This window comes from Melanotaenia boesemani, chromosome 1 (genome assembly GCF_017639745.1).
Source record: "Melanotaenia boesemani isolate fMelBoe1 chromosome 1, fMelBoe1.pri, whole genome shotgun sequence".
Taxonomy (NCBI): Eukaryota; Metazoa; Chordata; class Actinopteri; order Atheriniformes; family Melanotaeniidae; genus Melanotaenia; species Melanotaenia boesemani.
In genome coordinates this window covers 9125142-9144207 of record NC_055682.1, presented here as the reverse complement: position 1 = coordinate 9144207, position 19066 = coordinate 9125142, and the positions used below count along the sequence as shown (strand labels likewise).

The 19066-nt window shown below is 35.9% G+C and overlaps 2 protein-coding genes across 2 annotated transcripts; one reads left to right on the top strand and one right to left on the bottom strand.

Annotated features, from left to right (window-relative positions):
* Positions 1 to 740: 740 nt before the first annotated feature.
* Positions 741 to 5402, top strand: LOC121636563 (papilin-like). Its single transcript, XM_041980152.1, has 6 exons — positions 741 to 786; positions 900 to 1017; positions 2576 to 3373; positions 3486 to 3548; positions 3689 to 3767; positions 3913 to 5402. The coding sequence occupies exons 2-6, from the start codon at positions 945 to 947 to the stop codon at positions 4088 to 4090; spliced, it is 1191 nt and encodes a 396-aa protein (XP_041836086.1). The 5' UTR covers positions 741 to 786; positions 900 to 944; the 3' UTR covers positions 4091 to 5402.
* A 1778-nt stretch (positions 5403 to 7180) lies between these two features.
* On the bottom strand, positions 7181 to 13977 carry slc1a2a (solute carrier family 1 member 2a). The gene is made up of 10 exons (XM_041980185.1): positions 13842 to 13977; positions 12502 to 12654; positions 11164 to 11414; positions 10966 to 11074; positions 10449 to 10575; positions 10117 to 10350; positions 9529 to 9723; positions 9258 to 9392; positions 8262 to 8472; positions 7181 to 7309 (listed from the first exon to the last, which is right to left on the bottom strand). Exons 1-10 carry the CDS (start codon positions 13969 to 13971, stop codon positions 7238 to 7240), a joined length of 1617 nt encoding a protein of 538 aa, XP_041836119.1. The 5' UTR covers positions 13972 to 13977; the 3' UTR covers positions 7181 to 7237.
* Between the last annotated feature and the right edge of the window lie 5089 nt (positions 13978 to 19066).

The following is a 19066-nucleotide window of genomic DNA, read 5'->3' as shown; positions in this document are numbered from 1 at the left end:
CATCATTAAAATCCTGGACTGTTTTCAGTTAATTTCCAGTCAGCCACAGAATTTCTAGTTATTATTAAGAGTAGCTTTAACTCTGTTCTCATAATTACAAATTTAATTACATTTTCAAATAATGAATTAATCAATTTCAATTTTTAATGACAAAATTCACAGCTTAGAAATTTACTAATTTCAACAATTGATCAAATGTTGCTTTAATGTATTATGTTTCTAATGTGTCAGGCCCAAAATGCAGACATATTATCTTGATTTACCCCTTTTTTATTCTAAATTCATATTTAATTTCATTTTCAAATTATATTTCAGTGTTTATAATTATTATGAAATATGTGATTATTGTCAAAAAGTCAAAGTTGTTTGCAGGAACAAACACACAGTATTAATTCTTCATGTAAATCTTCATGCAGTTGTGTTCAAAATTCCCACCTTTGCAATTTATAACCACAAACTACTGTTTTAAATCTGCTCCCTTTAAAATAAATTAGATAATACAGACAGGGAGATGTTATTTTCCTTGCTTCCTCTTGTTATGACATTGCAGAAGATGTTGCATTTTATATTGTCTTTAATGAGATGCATTATTAAAATAATAAAACATAAAGTGATGGCACTGATTTATAGTCTCACTTGGGGCATTTCATTTCTAATTAATTCGCATCACTTCAACTGAAGTAAAATTCCAAATAAATATATCTTTTGTTTCTGCCATTTCCCTGTTGTCATTCTCTGCCTGAGGAAGAAGGAAGAAGAAAATACTGTGAGAAAACTTGTACAGAGGTGGGTGTGTTAACAGGTGTGCCTACCTCCTGCGTATGTGTGCACATCTAGCTATTGTACTGTCATAATGCCTGGCTTCTATAAAAGGTGATGAAGTGGTTCATCTCTTGCAGATTTCAGAGTTCATTGTGTCAAGTTCCGGTTCACTGCTACTAAAGATGAAGATGAAGAATCTTCTTTTTGCATTTCTTTTTGGATTTCTTGCTACTGCTCACTCAACACCTCTCAACAGTAAGCAGCCTTTTCTTTCTTTCTTCTTTTTGAAAGAAAGATCTATAATTTTAACATAATTTTTTCTCTTATGAATGGCAATTAAATGACAATTAAATTCACTAGCATGTCAATGACAAAAAATATGGGGAAAAAAAACCTTCACTGATTGTCTTATTTATTTATTGTCTTAATTATTTAAGGCTTCATGCAACTGAAGAGATGGTTTTTAGTCTGAGAAACAAAGTAAATCTTTAATGCAGATATCTGAAATTTCAATAATTTCCATCACATCTCTTGTTATTTATGCTGTGAGTCAGCACTTCCCTGAATGTTCTCTAACATCTTCATGTTTCAGGTACAGCTCTTTCTGTAAGAGTCATATTTCATTGTTGGTGTGCAGATCAGCCTGGCACCTCCAGAGTACACACAGTGGCCTTTGTAAAAATGTTGTGAGCTTCTCCAGGAGGTGCATTAACGCTTTTATCTTGAATACAGTGAAACCAAAGATCAGCAAATAGCTGTTCTGCCAGGTTGAACAACCGGTAACATCAGAGGGGGAAACGTCTAATCTGAACATGATTGAGCAAAAATGCAGAGTGGAGCTTTGTGATTTGATTCTCAGAGTCTTTAGCCTTTGTATATATCTGTTGAATTAACCCAGACAATGGCTCATTGTATTCAGTTGTGGACAAAGTCTGTCATTAGAATATTTTCAATACCGGAATAAGTATTATTCAGCAAACTTTCTTAAAGTCATAAATTAATGCTATTATAACTCAAAGTATTAGATTACAAATTCTGTTTTTATCAGTATCACCTCATTTTACATAATATCATTAATGTTAAAAATAAGCAAAAACTCAAATTTGTATTTATATTGTCTCTGTAGTCTTATCTTTGCTGTTATTCACTGAAATATTGGGGATTTCTTTCTATGCCATGAACAATAATTCTAATTAAAACATTTGAGAAGTTTGGAGGGAAACCTTTCTTATGTGGAGCTGCTTACTTTGCAGGGGCAATTAAAATTGTCGACTCCTTTTATGTAAGGATGCAAACCACTTGATAGTTGCAAAGTTACTCTACGCTATAAGTAATGAGATATATTATGGATATAGTTGGATAAACCCAAATAACAAGATAAGAACCTCAAAGCTTTATCCAAGTAACTTAGATACTCTTTTGCATCACTGATTATTGAAATGAAATGAAATATATAGAAATCAAACTATATTTTATTATTTAAATTGACAAAAACAATGCAGATTTACATAAACTATATGATAAATCCATTGCTTCCCCCATCACAATCAGCCATTGGTGCTCTGACAAATTAGGTGTGTCAGATATTACACCTGATGCTTTGATGTGGCAAACCTCTGGTTTGTACACTCAGGATTTGTCATAGAAGTTAATAATTACTTTCGCACCACACCTTATCAAAGCAGACTGTAAAACAAGCTCACATGTGTATATTTTGGCAAGGAAAGTAAGCTCAGTAATTTCCTTTACACTCATGTCAGGGCTGGTTGGGAAATATTTAAGTTGATACATGGATTTTTCTCTTTGTCCTCAGCTGTGACCCAGATCCAAGCACATCCTAATGAGGACCTCAAAGAGGTTGAGATGGAAGAGTTGATCATTGATTATGTTCGTCTCTCTTCACTGACAACTGAGTCACCCAAAAGAAATACAACAGTTCACGCATCTCAGCGGCCGTCATTTGATTCCCCACCTGAGGGGAGTGGTGAGACCTCATGGCTCCCTGAGTCCAGTAGTGGAGAGTCTACAACTACAGCTCAGAGCATCTTAAAGTCCACATTTGAGGGGAGTGGTGAGACCTCATGGCTCCCCGAGTCCAGTAGTGGAGACTCTACAACTACAACTCAGAGCATCTTGGAGTCAACATCTGAGGGGAGTGGTGAGACCTCATGGCTCCCTGAGTCCAGTAGTGGAGACTCTACAACTACAACTCAGAGCATCTTGGAGTCAACATCTGAGGGGAGTGGTGAGACCTCATGGCTCCCCGAGTCCAGTAGTGGAGACTCTACAACTACAACTCAGAGCATCTTGGAGTCAACATCTGAGGGGAGTGGTGAGACCTCATGGCTCCCTGAGTCCAGTAGTGGAGACTCTACAACTACAACTCAGAGCATCTTGGAGTCCACATCCGAGGAGAGTGGTACAACTACTGCTTCGAGTGTTGGGTCAGATTCATCCACCGTTCACAGCCTCCAATCTGGCTTTTCTTCTTCAACAATGGCAAACGAAGCTGGAACTGAAGTAGATGTAAATTATGTCAACCGCTTATATTTGAAGAACGCAGGAGAAGAAGCTATTGAGAAGACATCAAATCAAGGTTTACGTGGTGAAGGTAAATGTTCTAAAACCAACCGAAAATTTAACTTAAACTGAACATTTCATTATGTAGTTTTTTTTGGTGATTGTACGATTGTACATGAATTTGTATTTTTATGTTTCTTTAGTTTGGAAAGTGGGGAATCCTGGAAATCCTACATCAAATAAGGACAACAAAGACAAAACAGCTGGTAGGTCAAATCCCCCCCCCCCCCCCCACAAACACAAAAAAAAAAAACACAAAAAAAACAAACAAACTATAATAAGGACCTCTTCCATATAATAATATACGTATTCCATTTAAGTAACCTTTACTCTCCCTTATGTCCAGATTGGATCATCATCCTTGGATTTTTTGTTGGCCTTGCAGCACTTGTGCTACTCTGTGTGGCCATTGCTACGAGGGACAAGTAAGACTCCTCTGTTTTAAAAACACAAAACTAATGTGTGTATATATATATATATATATATATATATATATATATACACACAGTTTTTTCCTACTATATCCTCTGTAAGAATTAAATTAAGTTATTGCTGTTCCTCTTTGTTCAGGTGGTATGGGCCAAAACGGGTTTTCAATGATGAGACCACAAGTAATGCCTCTAACCAGACGAGGGAGCTAGAGAAGCAGACGTTCCTGCAAAAAGAGGAGCCCAAGGTGAATGGGAAGGAGGCAGAATACACAGTTATCCCTTTGGATGATCTTCCTGGGAATTTTCCATCAGACTAAATGGATCCTCTGGGGAATCAGAAAAGTATGAGACTTGAAGAAGAAGAATTTGATCAGAAGCACAAAACTATACAGACTGTTGAGAAGAATGCTGACTGTTGTTTGACAAAGAATCATGGTATATTTTTTTATTGGTTACATTCAAAATTCAAAGACCCTTCATCTAAAGTTACAATATTTATTGCAAATTAAAATAAAAAGTTGAAAATTTGAAAATTTGTTATATATATATATATATATATATATATATATATATGTGTGTGTGTGTGTGTGTGTGTGTGTGTGTGTAGTACTCTATTTAAAGAAAGAGAGAGAGAGAGTCTTTTTTTTCTTCTTGATTGAAATATATGTTCAGTCTGGTCAAAATGTATATTTTAGGTGTATTTTATTATGATTTTATTATGTCTTTGTGAAATTCTTATTTTTTAATGTAACTTATTTGAAGCTGCCTTGCTTTTTTTTTTTTTTCATTTCACTGGCTTCTCATGGAAACCCAGCCTGCTAACTCAATATCTCCTCTTGACACCCACATGGCATTTCAAATGTTGTAAAATCCACTTATTGAGCACTCATATGCTTCACTGCATCCCACGTTCTACTAGAAATAAACACAATGGCGGCTCATCAATAAACATTTATTTGTTTTCATTTAATATTTACACACAAGTATTAAAACATTGACACACTTTGAGTCCATTTTCTGGACAAATAGTTTTTTGTTTGTGATGATTTATTAAGTACAAGTCTTTTCAATTCTTCTTGCATTTAATCAGTCAGCGTCAACACAGTTCTGCATCACAGGAATGTCAGATGCAAGAAAAAAAAAACAAAACAAAACAAGAAAAACCCATAATTCCCAGATAGGTGCATAGAATCAAAACCAAAGATAAAAATTAAGCATACACTTTAACTAAAATTTCACATATTCATAGAAAACACTTACTAAACAAAGTCAGTTTACTAAAAACATATTCTATTAGAAGACATGAAACCGATGGAGAAGTGATGTAATAGATTAACATATAATGGGACTGACTCTGTATCAAGGTAGCAAAACCAAACACTAAGGGGCTTGTCAAGTTCTCCTGTATGGACATACTGTAGCTGCCAACACCAAAATTCTCACCAATGATAAACCACCGTCATGGGTTCAAAACCTTTAGGTTACCATATCTGCAAAGGGTTGGTCAAAATATTAACTTTAAAGATAGATAAAACTGTGAAGCATTGTGATTTGTTCTTATCAAATCACCAAGAAACAGGTAAAAAAAAAAAAAAAACATATTTTCCATAAGTTCATTATTTATTGAAACACCAACTGGGCCATAAAAGAAAAAAAAATCACGCTAACATTGCTGAGTACTATATTATATATATATATATATGTATGTGTGTATAGACTTTATAGAAACATTTAACATAGTAAAAACAATTATGATGACAAAAGTGTCAGGTCTATACATTTGATTTGTACAGTTTATCTAAATATAGTATTTACACAAAGTGCAAGCAGGCACTTTAAACATGAATATAAGCTGTTGCTTACATGAAAGAGAGATAAAACAATCCAGTTTCCACCTAAGTTCAGAGAGAGTTTCTATATGAAACTCAAAAGCATGTAAAAACAACATCCAGTGACCTTGTTGTTGCTGCGTCAGATTTATGCGAGTGCTGGAGGCAAAATTTAGTGTGCACTTGCTAAACAGACATGACCAGAGCTAATTATCAGTAGATACAATTAGAAGCTTGTTATTTATATGCAAATCTGCTGTGCAAAAATAAATCTAAATATGGTGTGAGGAAGGCCCAGCCATCCTCGCTTAGGGTGTGGTGAAGTTGGAAGGTGGGGCTGATTCGTTTTCTCTGTTCAAAATTTGAGCCTTAACATCCTACTGAAATTTCCTAACATTTGTCCACAAATGTTTTAGTTGTCATGGTGACTGCACTCTGCAGGTGACATCTTCAAGGCAAGGTTGTCATATAGCAAAGAAATAAACAGTTTGAAGTAAAACACAGAACAAAGCACTAGCCTGCTGAGAGTTTGGGAGACAATCCTCTTTTATTTCCTCTCTCTGAACTGCCAGCTTTTTGTTTTTTGCTTTTTTTAAATTTATTTATTTTTCTTCATTAATCTTCCTCTCTTTCTCCCAGGAGCACATAAAGATCACACACAATTTTCAGGATGCAGGCAAACAGAGACTCAGTGCTTCACTCACAACGGGCATACAAACAAAAATAAATAAATAAATAAAGGATTAAATAAGTACAGTAACTGAGAGGGCGCCTTTCGTGCGCTTGATTTGGAGCTTTACCCTCTGCAACACATTTTGTACCGTTTGTTGCCACTTTTAGAAGCCACTCCCTTTCCGCTTAAATCCTCAGCTTTGCTTATTAGGCTTGACCATGTGACATTAGGGTGTAATCCCATAAGTCAAAAAGTCAAAAGTAACGCAATGCTTGAAAGTCCTGCACTTTACCTGTAATGCCACAGGGGTGTTAACTAGTTTGCAGTCCATTGAACCTCTGGTTTAGAGTTTAGAGTGTTTCAGAAATCACATTTACAGTGTTTATAAAGACAACCACTAAGTAATGAAGGCTGTCAGATTTTGATAAAAACACATTACACCAGCTTTTAGTTTTTTTACTCTTGGTCCTTGTTTCTTGTTTAGCTGGCAAGGCCATCTTTCCAACATTATCAACTCTCTGCCCCTCAAGCTACACAGAAAGTGCTTCAATGCATTAAAAAAAAGAAAGAAAAAGAGTTGTTTCAGAACAAAGAATGTTTTTGTAGACACAACAGGAAGCATGCAGCAGCCACAAGTAAGGCTCTGAATGCTATCAGCTGGGGCAGGAAATGCACAAGTAGATTACAGCTTGTGTGTAGTTAGTACAGATACAAAATCTAATAGTGCTAAACAAGATTTGCTTCAGTGGTTACCCAGATTGGGTAACAGAATTTTTGTCAGACTGGCCGACAGGTTGCTGTTGCAGTACTGTTGCTCTTTGCTGGCTTTCTCCGCTTTGCGTGTCCTCATTTAAGCAATTTTCATTTTTGTTTTTTTGTTAATTTTTTTTCTTTTCATTGTGTCCTCAGAAAGTTAAAGCTGGTGAAACTCGGGGTAAGGTGTAGTGACATCTGAGTCTGCTTTACCCAAATTTCCATGGCTCCTCCTCAACAAGGGAGAACTCTGGGGTGTTGCCATTTTTGCCCATGGTGACCTGTAAGCAGTTATTAAGAACAACTAACTATTTGGGCCAAGGCACCATTATTTAAAAATTGGTTGGGAGCAGAGAAACCATTGCTTCGTCAAATACAGGCCATTGACCTTGGGGTTGAGATTGGTTTGTGAATCTCCAAACACAAAGAACATTTCATATCATACACTGACAGAATGATACAGTGATTGTGTTTACATGTCATTGCATTTGACTGATTATCAAGAGATGGCCATGTATTTTATGGATTCTCTCCCCAACCGAATTACAATATTCATACTCATCATTAAACAGGCAGTAAAATCAACAAAACTAAACTTTTTGTAATAAAAAACAAGCTACAGGAAAGGATCTGAGACAGGCATTTCAAGAATATAATGCATCACTTTAGATGACATATAGTGAATCAGCAGTCTTTATGCATACCACTGGCTACAAATGATCAGATGTCCAATGATTAAAAACTGTAATTTGGTTAGGGCTGCCATAAATACATGTCCAATTAATTACAATTAATTATACAAAAGAAAAAGTAACCAGGACATTAAACAACAAAATACAAATAAAATATATCCATGCACAAAAAAAAAAAAAAAAAAAAGACATTGAGTATAATTGATGAAACACTTTAATTTGAATTCCATGACTTTTTGAAAATAATTCAAACCAAGAATAAAACTGTATAAACAACAGACTTTGCCTTTTTTCACCCTGGTATCACAAAAACTGCTTCTTCATATGACATAGGTGAATAAACAAATAAATATGAGCATATTTATTTAGCTTTTTCACCACTTTTTAAGAATATTTTTATGGATGAAAGTATGACATGCACTATGTATCAAGACACACCAACCACATAGAAAATAAGCACAGACACGAAAAGAGAGACGTACATAGAACAGGGAGGGGTTGTCTACATACAAGTCTCTATGTCCGTTAACGTGAAATGTACCTTGCAGTCGTCTATCAAGATTGAGTTGTGGTGAGCATATACAGTCTGGTTGGTGTTGTTTTCAAAAAAGGATTGTGTCTTTGCCATCTCAAACTCATCCATACGGGTCTGCTGGGCGTCAAAGCTGTCGAGTTCATCTTTGGAAAGGTGGTACACGATGCCTGCTCCGTAGGAGTCGCCAACCACGTTTACAGAAGTTCGGAAACGATCCCTACATGTGCCAGAAAAAAAAAAAAAAACACAAAAGATATAACAAAATTTTTAATACATGAAAAAAGAACTCCACAGGAGAACTTTTCTTCTGTGATTTGTTGTAAGGGGCATAATGATAATTGATCAAATTGCCAATCCATTGCTGTGGTTCATACTCAAATTTTTCAAAAATACATACAAATTTTTGCAATAAATTTTTTTATGAATTATGAATTCCAATTCAATGGTCCATTTTGAATAAAATTTAGGCATAACTTGGAAAGCTTGCCTGTTCGCATTTATTAACATTTTCTCAAACACAATCAAGTCAATGCTACATATGTTAGCATGCAGGCACAGGACATAAAAAGAACGAACATGATAGGTTTATAATCCCTGTAATGACTCTGACCACCATGCTTTATTCAGTATTGTTTGATGTGCATTACAATGCCAAATAAATCATATTTGATGCATGACCTTCTGAGATGTCACATTTCTTAAAATGCTGTGTACAGTGTGACACATGCCCTGAATCAACACGCACAGCATATGTAATCCAGTGTTCTAATGATAAGCAACATTACATTTATTTAGGAAACTTATCATGACCCAACACAAGAATTATAAAAGTTTTATACAGCCTCATAGCATCTGTAGCCTAAATCTAGTTTAGGGACGTCAGAGTCGATTTGTTGTGATAAAGCTAACTATAAGCTAAGAAAACAAAATGAACCCATTTTATTGCGCTGGGATGTGTCGTAATGATTTTAACAGTGACAATAGTGGTGATGTGCAACTCACAGCAACCAGTCGACAGCAACCAGGAGGCTGATGTCCTGAGTTGGCAGCCCCACTGCTGTGAGGATCAGGAGCATGGTCACAAGTCCAGCACTGGGGATGCTGGCAGCTCCAACACTGGCCAAGGTGGCTGTCATACTAACCAGGAGACAAATGACATTTTCAGCAGATAGGCATGCATCGGTTTAACAAAACAAGTGCAGGGGGGGACATTTAAACCCAATTTAGTATCACTTGGCAGTGTTATGTCAAATTTCTACAGCTGAATTCTTACCTCACAGTAACTATTTGACCCCAATCAAGCTCGATTCCATTCATCTGAGCGATGAAGATGGCAGCCACAGCTTCATAAAGTGCTGTGCCGTCCATGTTGATTGTGGCACCCACAGGGAGGACAAAGCGTGTGACTCTCTTGTCGATGCCGAGGTTCTCCTCCAAGCATCGGAATGTGACAGGCAAGGTACCAGCACTGTGGTAAATAAAAAGATGAAAAAATACTTTTTAAAGAAAGTCACAAAAGCAAGCAGTGAGACTCAGGCTGCAAACTCTGCACACAATCTGACACAAAAGCAACCCTGGAGAAATGAATAACTCCAAGAAAAAGGATGTACCTGATCCCATTAATAAAACATAGAGTAAAGGAAGGTATCCCATCTGAAGGCAAGGTCAGAAGCTTTGTCTTGTCTACTTTATGATTACTATCATTTTAATGGTTTAGACTTCTTAGAAATCACATAGATATTAAGAAATGAAGTGAGAGATGCTCATGTTTTGTTTTCCAGACTCAGACAGGTTTTAATCAAGCAATGTTTCTTAAAAAAAAAAAAAAAAGATAATAAATAAAAGCAAAAGTCCTTCCTACCTGGACGCTGTTCCAAGTGCTGTGACCCAGGCTTGGAATATTCCCATGAAAAACGTGAAGGGGTTCTCTTTAACTATCACAAAATATATTAGTGGAAGGAAAATGCCTCCGTGGATGATGAGACCCACTATTACAGTCACCATGTACATCCCCAGCTGCCTTGCAACCACCTCCAAATCAGCAATGGAGATGATCTTTCCACAGATGAGACAGGCGATACCAATAGGAGAGTACCTGAAGATAAATATAATGTGTTATTATTATGAGATTTTTTTAAAGCAAATGTTTATGCAGTATACACAATAATAATGATAGCAGAGAACCGCACTTACCACATAATTGCGCCGACAAGTTTCATAACAATCTCATTCAAGACGTTGAAAAACTCCAACATTAGCTTTGCTTTCTCTCCCATTTTCCCCATAATGACTCCAAAAGCAACAAAGAATCCAATCAAACCTGTTCAACACAGAATACAATAACAATCATTTTGTATGAATGGAGGATTTAACTAAATCTTTTATGGTAATATTCTGACACATAACAACAAACCAGACAGTCTTACGTGTATGCTCATTTGCATTTGCATCATAAGTGTTTTATGCAAGATTGAACCAGCTGACATACTATCCAATTATTAATATACCTGTCTGGCAGGAAGTCCATTTGCAAGGCCAAAGGCAACAAACCAATAACTGAACATCTTTTCCAAAAAATCTCAGTCAAATTTGAACAATCACAGGTTTATTTACATATAACAAAAGTAATAGAAAATAACTTTTTTTTCTCTCTCCAGCAGCACCAACTTATTTCAGTCAGAGTTTCAGAGTTTTGACACTTTTCACCCACCCAAGACGTTCATTCCACTTTTGAACTGAAGTGACCTCTTGATTGTGAACTGTGGAGGTGCTTTGGTCCTGTTAGTGGGCACTGGTACTTTGGTGGTGACTGTCTGGATCTGGACAAGAGACAAAAAAACAGGGGAAAAAAATGTTGACGCTACTTCCCTTTGATAAACAAAACAACGTGCAGCGGGGGAATTCCTACCTGCTGGAAGCAGGCCTGCACAAGGTTCTCTGGGAAAAGATTTCTGATAAGATCAAAGAAAGCATCCACGCTGGACACCTCGTCGTTCTTCTTTCCCTGCCCGAGATTGGCCCTCAGCTTGGGATTTCCCGGATGGATGAGCAGCACCAAGACCACTCCCAGGACTGCTGCAATTACCGTTGTAGACATGTAGTACACCATAGCCCGGGTGCCCAAACGGCCGCTGGATTTGGCATCCAAACCAGCAAGTCCTGCAGGCACAATATATTTTAATACACAATTAGTCTATTAGTCATTGAGCAATACTTTTTTAGTTAATACAAATATATTAAGCATGTACAAACAAATTCTGGTTTCAAATATTTAATTTAAAAGACAGATGAGTAAAACTTTTACTTGACATTAGATTAATAATGTTGTTGTAGTAACAAAGAAAGCTGATTACAGCTTGAAAAACATCATTAGGAAGTTTTGTGAGGAAGTTCTATACAGGTAAGGTAAAAAAATAACTAGACTTAGACTAGACAATATTTACTATATTAGCACTCTAAACAGCCATTTGCAAGTGATTTTAGTTGTAATTCTGGTAATAATGTTGTTGTATTCATTCTTAAATTTAGACACTGCAGTTAAAAATTTTGAGACCTCCTGTAGAGATTTAATTTTATTTGTGTGTCTTTTAAGAACATTTTAAATAAGTAAGTACATTTTATTAATATAGAACCTATTAAGATTACAATAGCTAAGTGCTTCACAAAGAGCTACAAGAAACAAGAAGAAACTGAGCACAAGAACAAAAGCTAGATAATAACAAGTTTTCAAATATGGGTTTCAGCTTCTTTTTAAAAGAGATTTTTTTAAAGCATAATAAACAAAGTTATGTATGGACATGACAAGACATACAGTGGTTTAGATGTAAATCTTGTTGCATTTGTAAAATAGTTTTTCTTCAAAAACAGACCCTTAAAAGGTCATGTGTCGTTCAGTTGGAAGAGAATTATACACACATGAATGTTTAGCAAAAACAATATGTAATATAACTTTTCTGTCTTTACACCCTAGCTTCATTTTGTGAAGTTCATCTTTTAAACTAAAATAAGTTCCACAGTTACACATTATGCATAATTTGCAAACTTTACACAACAATCTATGCTCATATCAGAACTGTTAAAAACTTTTTGGCTTGCCAAGTAAAATGAAATTACGCCCACTTTCTAATTTCAATAGTTTTCCGACTCGGCTCCCAGGTAGCAACATGTTCCTTGCAACCTGATTTTGTGACAGCTGTTAGCAATTTCAGCAGAGCATTGTTTGCTGTAGTTTCTGTATCTCACCCACCTGTAACTAGGCTGGAAACAACAAGAGGCAAAATAAGCATCTTCAGCATCCTCATAAGGATCTCTCCAGGGAAGGCAATGATCATTATAACATCAGGAGGGAGAGGTGATATGTGACGCAGAAGCATTCCGGCAATTGAACCAAGAAACACACCTGTAAAATTAAGAAAGCACAAATGAAAACCATAAAGCACAAAGTATCTGTAGATATTCTGCGGCTCTGTATGTGTGACTAATTAATTAATAGAATAAATGGATCACTTCAACAAAGTAGCACAGTTGTAGTTGTCATCTGATGTTAATTAGAAAACAAAAAACTGGGTGACAAGTGCAGCACATACAGAACAGTTATTCTTTTCTTTTTATGGCAAATATTGAAGCTCGTTTTTACTTTATGCAATTTAAAGTGATTTGAATGTTATGTGATCAAGATGATCACACTCCTCCCTTTCTTGTGAAAGCTTGCTATTTCAGCCCCAAAGAGAGAAAGGTGTGAGTTGTTCTATATTTGAGTGGAATTCTGTAAAACGTTTTGGCATGATGTAGCACAGCACAGCGGCTCAAAGGTTAACACAAGAAGATCTGATAGCTATGAAGCTGAGGTTGCGACAGTGTTTTTTTTATAATGTATGGGAGGATTTTCCTCTGATCTTCCAGGTTTCTCTCACAGCCCAAAGACATGAAGCAGCAGTTACTGAGTCCACTGTTTGCACATGCAAGACATGATGGGAAACACAAAGCTCTCATCTGATATTTTCTCTTTATATATATATATATATATATACATACATACATACATACATACACACACACATATATATATATATATATATATATATATATATATATATATATATATATATATATCTTTATTTTGATCTATGTTTTGAATTTCCTGGGCTTGACAGAGACCCATCCATGTAAGTCATTTAATAAGCTGAAATAATCACCCACCTTCAGGTCACAAATGCTCAGATGATAATTAGAGTGCTCATGTTTAAGTTTTATAGCCTCCCTGTCATGCAGAAGAATATAATGATAAAAACAAGCTGAATGAATTAGTATGGTAATGTTTTATTAACTTATAGGATCATATCTAACAGGACGGCAGTGTCCCTCTGACTTCCTGTGTAGATTTTGAAGCCTGTAGGGAAGTCTAACTCTCTACTGGAGGTTTTTTTTTATCTTTGCATCAGCTCTTGTTTGCCTTCCTGTTGAGCCATGGTGAATTTCGAACCGATGCATTGTTTGAAATGTACTTGCAACCTCACAGAGCCCCTGAACAGACTATGAGAATATAGATAAATTGATTGCCCGTGCTTGAATGCTGTTTAAACTTACCGAGGATTGTGAGAGTGAGAACCATGTTCTTCATTATCTTTTCACAGAGACTACTACATGGATAATCGGGGGTCTCCACAATTGGCTCCAGGTGGTTTTCGCCCATCCTGACCTCCACTTGCTTCTGCATTTTGTTGGCACTAAAAGACACAAAAAAAGGACAGCTTGTACTGATAAGTGACATCACCATTTATTAAATAATAAAAAGCTTTTAAACATGTTTAGCAAATTAGCTTTTTTTCTTATTTGCAACTTGTGGAAAACAAACAATCAGGGTTTTATATAGCCACCTTACACTAAAACAGTTGTCACACTTTTAAAAGAAGAAAGAATGAGGTAACAGAGGGAATAGTTTGATTCCCAGCAGCTGTACTGTCACCTCTTGCAAAAAAAATAGCTGTTTTTGAGCCATCAAGAAGCTGGTAAGGGACAATGCTTTGGTCATTGTACTTTAAACTCCTCTGAACCTTTGACATCTTGTCAATAAACTCACTTATGCTCCTTGGACTAACCCTAACCCATACTTTAAAGAAGGGGAAGAAGAAGAGATAGAGGCTCCAGCTCAAAATTGTGTTCCAGTTGTATCATTAAGCAGTTAATAAACACATGTCCATATGCTTAAATTCTGTTATAAAAAGTTTGAGGAAGTCACATCTTATTGCTACAGCTGGTGTTTCCTGATGTTTACCACAGACTGAGAAGTAGCCTGTTGAGAATCTGCACTTTACAGAGATAATCCTTGTTTCATTTACTAAATTTGAGTAAACAGAGCACTGGCTTTTACTCACGTCCTTGCCTCTGGTTCTGTTTGTCTTAGCATGATAATTAATGCTAATGTGAGATATTCTGTATTAAATCACAGAACACTGGATTTTGCATCTATGAAAACAGCTGACTGCTGAATGTTTTTACAACCGCATTTTGACGTGCTATTTTATTTGTTGAATGGTGAGAGGTTGAGCCTTATTCTGTCCAACTGTTAAGTTAAGGATGTCTTTAAAGCTCAGTAAGCGTGCTGCTTTGCACGGGTATTAATTGCAGTTCACAAACTGATCCATCCTACTATGCAGTTCTTTATCTGCCACCTGATCATGACTCTGAAGTAACAAGAACATTAGGTTTGTTGTGCTCTGACTTAAAGCCTCTTTAACTAAAGATCAAACCTTCCCCTGAGAGACTTTTAAATCCCTTGTAGAAGACAGACGTACATGGTTATATAACAGCGAATCCCTGTGGTCATTTGGACAACCTTGACCTTGATGACTTAAACACCTGGAACATCAGCTGTAGCTACAGATACTGCAGAATACAAATTTCTTCAAGCAAAAGGTTGCAGATTAAAAGAAAGCTTTACTACATTGAAAACACCTTCCTGCAGACAACAATGCACATTTGATAGGAGAGACATCACTTTAACTAGGCTTATGCACAGTTTAGAAACATATTGAACTATTCTTTATTTAGCTACTAAAGGATTTGATAATTTAGCATATGGATTTACTTTAATAAGAATAAAAGGGAAAAGAGAACATGTAAGGTGAGGACAGGACCACTGCCAAGTCAATCAAGCCTGCCTGATAAACCGCACTTTGACATTAATGAGACTTAAGCCATTTAAAAGAGGATAAAATTAGCCCTTCCAGCACACAAGTGATTGAGTTATGTAACAGAAAAAAGGAAAAGTCAAGGTGCCACCACCACCTGCTTGAAAGGGTAACACAGGACACTGTTAATTTCACTTTCTAACCAAAATACTAGTTTTTCCTGTAGGTGATGACTAAAATACATGGGACACATCATTAAAGATCAAAACTCTTTACATAATGCATTATTTTACAGCATTTTAAAATAAGCTGTGAGATGATAAACAGTAAATGCTATTACCATTAAAATAGCACAACTTTTTCTATCAAGATCTTTAGATGAAAGGTACATTTTTCAGGGTCAAAGGGCAGAAGAGTATATGTTATGTTTAAAAAGCAATGGTGGAAAAAGACTTTTTACTACGGTGCCACATCAAATTTATTGTACAATGGATGAAAAATTGACAGAAGTACACGCTTGAAGGATTTATATCTGCAAAAAACAGGCAACAGCACTTATTGCATCATAGATGATGCAAGTGTGTCTGAGGAAAGCTGCACAAGAAGTCCCAACATTCTTCTTAAGGCCCTTGTTGCCAGTGTTTTGTAGACTACAACCACAACTCTTCATGCAGCTATAAATACTTACCAGCTCTTTAAAATATTATTTGAGGATGAAACTGCACTTGTGGAGAGATACTACACATCCAAGGGCGCCAGTGAAAAAGTTAACCAAGTCATGGCTGTGCAGCAGTAAATCCAGTCAAACCCATCAAAAACACTTTAGTCCTCTCTGTTCTTTAAAAATCTGCAGATGAATTCCTCTTGAGCATGTGATGTATATCCACAATCTCAGATGTCTGCTCGTTCAGCTATAGGGAGGTGTGTAGAGGTAAACTGATGAACCCTGAGGTCTGACAGAGGCTTCCCAGACAGGAAGGGTGGAGTCAACCTGCTAAGATTAGCAGGGAGGTGAAAATCCGTGTTGGTACTTTGTTATTTTGTTCTGTTAGATTCTCCTTTCTATTCTTTTAAATAGTCTTAATTCATCATAGCAATGCAAATATGGTCACAAGTGTCAAATTTTAAGTGTCCCATTTTACAGTAGCCCTCAAGCAAAGAACAATAATATAATCATAATAAAATGAAGGCCCATAATAATATATAACTCATAATAAGAAAATTGTTGCAAAAGCAAAATTTCATAAAAAAAATATTTTAAAAAGTTTTCTGGTTTTTTAAAGGACATTCATTTACATTTACATTGGATTTTATTGATAGCAGAAGCCAATAATTCACTTGTTACCACTCTTGTAGCACACAAGTGTGTGTTGCACATGGCCTCCACTGACTAGTTTTTAACATTTACAGTCACGTTCATTCAAAGAAATACAGAATTATGTTGAACTCTAAAGAGCCATAACATCAAGCATCTTTACATTTTGTTTTCTTAAATATATTTTAGTCTCACGTGTTTATTCCTTTTTAGCATTTACTATAAAATAGCACTGCTAATAATAGCCGATCAAATGTGACCATTATTTTCCTCACGTGGGGCTGAAAGTACATCTGCAAGCATGAGATTTAAAAAAAATATATATATGTTTTTCGAATATCATGTTGGCACACTACAAAAAAAAGTATAAAATATTAGATTTTAAATTATTTAGTTTCCAGTCAGCATAAACTTCCAGGTTAGGCAACAAAAGGCTTTGAGCAGAGCTCATTTAAAAGAATAATTGTTGTTTATCTGAGTAAAACTGAAAAAAAAAAAAACTAAGCTTTTATGTCAATTCCATTCTAAAATATTTAATTAGACCTGAATCAATGCTTGTATTTGAAAAGGCTTTCTTTTCTCTAAGTGATTCTTTGGTGAATTTGGTCCTCAAGTGGCATATGTTAGATCTGATAAACTAACACTGTAATGCTTGAGTTTATTAAAATCTTTGCTGAAGGTAAATTAACTTTATTTTTGTTTCATTAAAAGAAAAAAAAAACTTCAATGCTTTCAATGCGGCTGTTATTTCAAAATCAGCAAACAAATCTTTGTATAATGCAGCAACACAAACACCTTGATGTTTGAGTTATTACCAGAGGCGCATGTGTCCAGTCCAGCATTATAAATGACTGGCCACAATGGTTGCAAGTGACTATTTTCTCTTTTAATCTTAGAGTGACATAGCAATTTAACATGGAGTTGCTATATAAAGTAAATTAAGCAGCATTTATTCAGTTTTTCTTCTGCAGCTATTATTGACTTTTTTATATAATGGACACAAACGTGTAAAATCCTTTCCAGCACTATATTCTATTCTGGTAGTTGTTGTGTTTTCTCAGTTTCCAACTGTCCAAGTGATAAACCCCTAAAATGCCATAAAAACAGGCTTATGTAGTAGTTCACTTATCTATTAAGTATAAGCCTGTTCCACAGGTTACACATGAGGCTGTGCAAAGACACCAATTATCAGGTTGTTCCCTGAGCATGGACAGAGAGTAAAGAGCAAAGCTAAGAGCACATGGCAAAGCATTTGTTCACACAGTTCCACAGTTGCTCCGCCTTTTCTCCCTTCTGCAACAAGCCAGCCTCATGCTGCAACACCTGACAACACAAGGCCATGCTTAGACAGCAGGTGTCTATAATTAACTAATCTGTTCTGAGCCATCCTAATTCCAGCACACATACACACCAAGATGGATCAGACACACTCAGAGAAGTCTGCAGCTGTGAAATCTTCAGATATTTCTTAGAACTAAGAGAAACGTCTCATCACATTGATGCTGCAGTTACGAAAAGAAATGATTATTTTTGTTATTTTTTAAAGTAAATAAATGCTGATTAATATTTCATTGTGACAGTCTGTAACAGCTTTCATGTTCTATCGCCCCAAAGTTTGCAGACATTTTACTCTCAAGAGTAAATTTTATTTGTCACAACAAAAAATATGTCACCCGAAATGTTAGTATGAAAACGGTTTAAGAAAGGGGGAAAATAAATCTTGTTGCAAGATATAAACAAAGTCAGCTATGAAGGCTGGAGATTTCTGCTTCAGATCTGCAGAGCACAGCTTGCAGTCTAAGACAAGGTTGGAAAGTTTAGATGTTCCATGTAGAAGATTACAAGAACCAGTCTTAACTACATAAAAGATGTGGCCCATGCAAATATGTTGCATTTAGCACAAAGAACCAATTAAATGAGATGCTCGGGCAAGTTGCAAGGAGTAAGCGCTAGGTAGTTTAGATGAGTTAGGTCAAGCTAAGTAGCTACATGATGCGTTTTTTTGTTGAAAAGATGGCAGTCCTGACATCTTTCTTTTTGTGGCTGTGATAGCACAAAATAAGATTCTGTAAGCCTTCATGTCTTACCTTAAGATATTCAACTAAAATAAAGGTGGATTCAAATTATTTTGAGATAGCATAGTGTCTCATAAAAACATCTGAGGCAATTTGTCGGGTAGTTGTTTCTCAAATTTTAGCTTCAGTGTTGACACTGAACTACATATTGTGAAAACTGATACTGTCCCACCCACCAATTATCCAGGCTATATCACAAGTACACACAAGTATAACTGTCAAATCAAATAATTGTTCTTTACAGTAGTAGCTACCAACATCTCAAGGCCTTACTTAGGCCACACACATAAG

Bases quoted from the DNA above. Each gene is read 5' to 3' on its own strand.
- slc1a2a (XM_041980185.1), bottom strand. From the start codon at position 13,971: ATGCAGAAGCAAGTGGAGGTCAGGATGGGCGAAAACCACCTGGAGCCA. The intron at 11,415-12,501 runs GTGGGTGAGATA...TTGTGCCTGCAG, and splicing joins TGTTTCCAGCCTAGTTACAG to GACTTGCTGGTTTGGATGCC. The intron at 9,724-10,116 runs GTAGGAAGGACT...TATTTACCACAG, and splicing joins GCACTTGGAACAGCGTCCAG to TGCTGGTACCTTGCCTGTCA.
- LOC121636563 (XM_041980152.1), top strand. From the start codon at position 945: ATGAAGATGAAGAATCTTCTTTTTGCATTTCTTTTTGGATTTCTTGCT. The intron at 1,018-2,575 runs GTAAGCAGCCTT...CTTTGTCCTCAG, and splicing joins TCACTCAACACCTCTCAACA to CTGTGACCCAGATCCAAGCA. The intron at 3,549-3,688 runs GTAGGTCAAATC...CCTTATGTCCAG, and splicing joins CAACAAAGACAAAACAGCTG to ATTGGATCATCATCCTTGGA.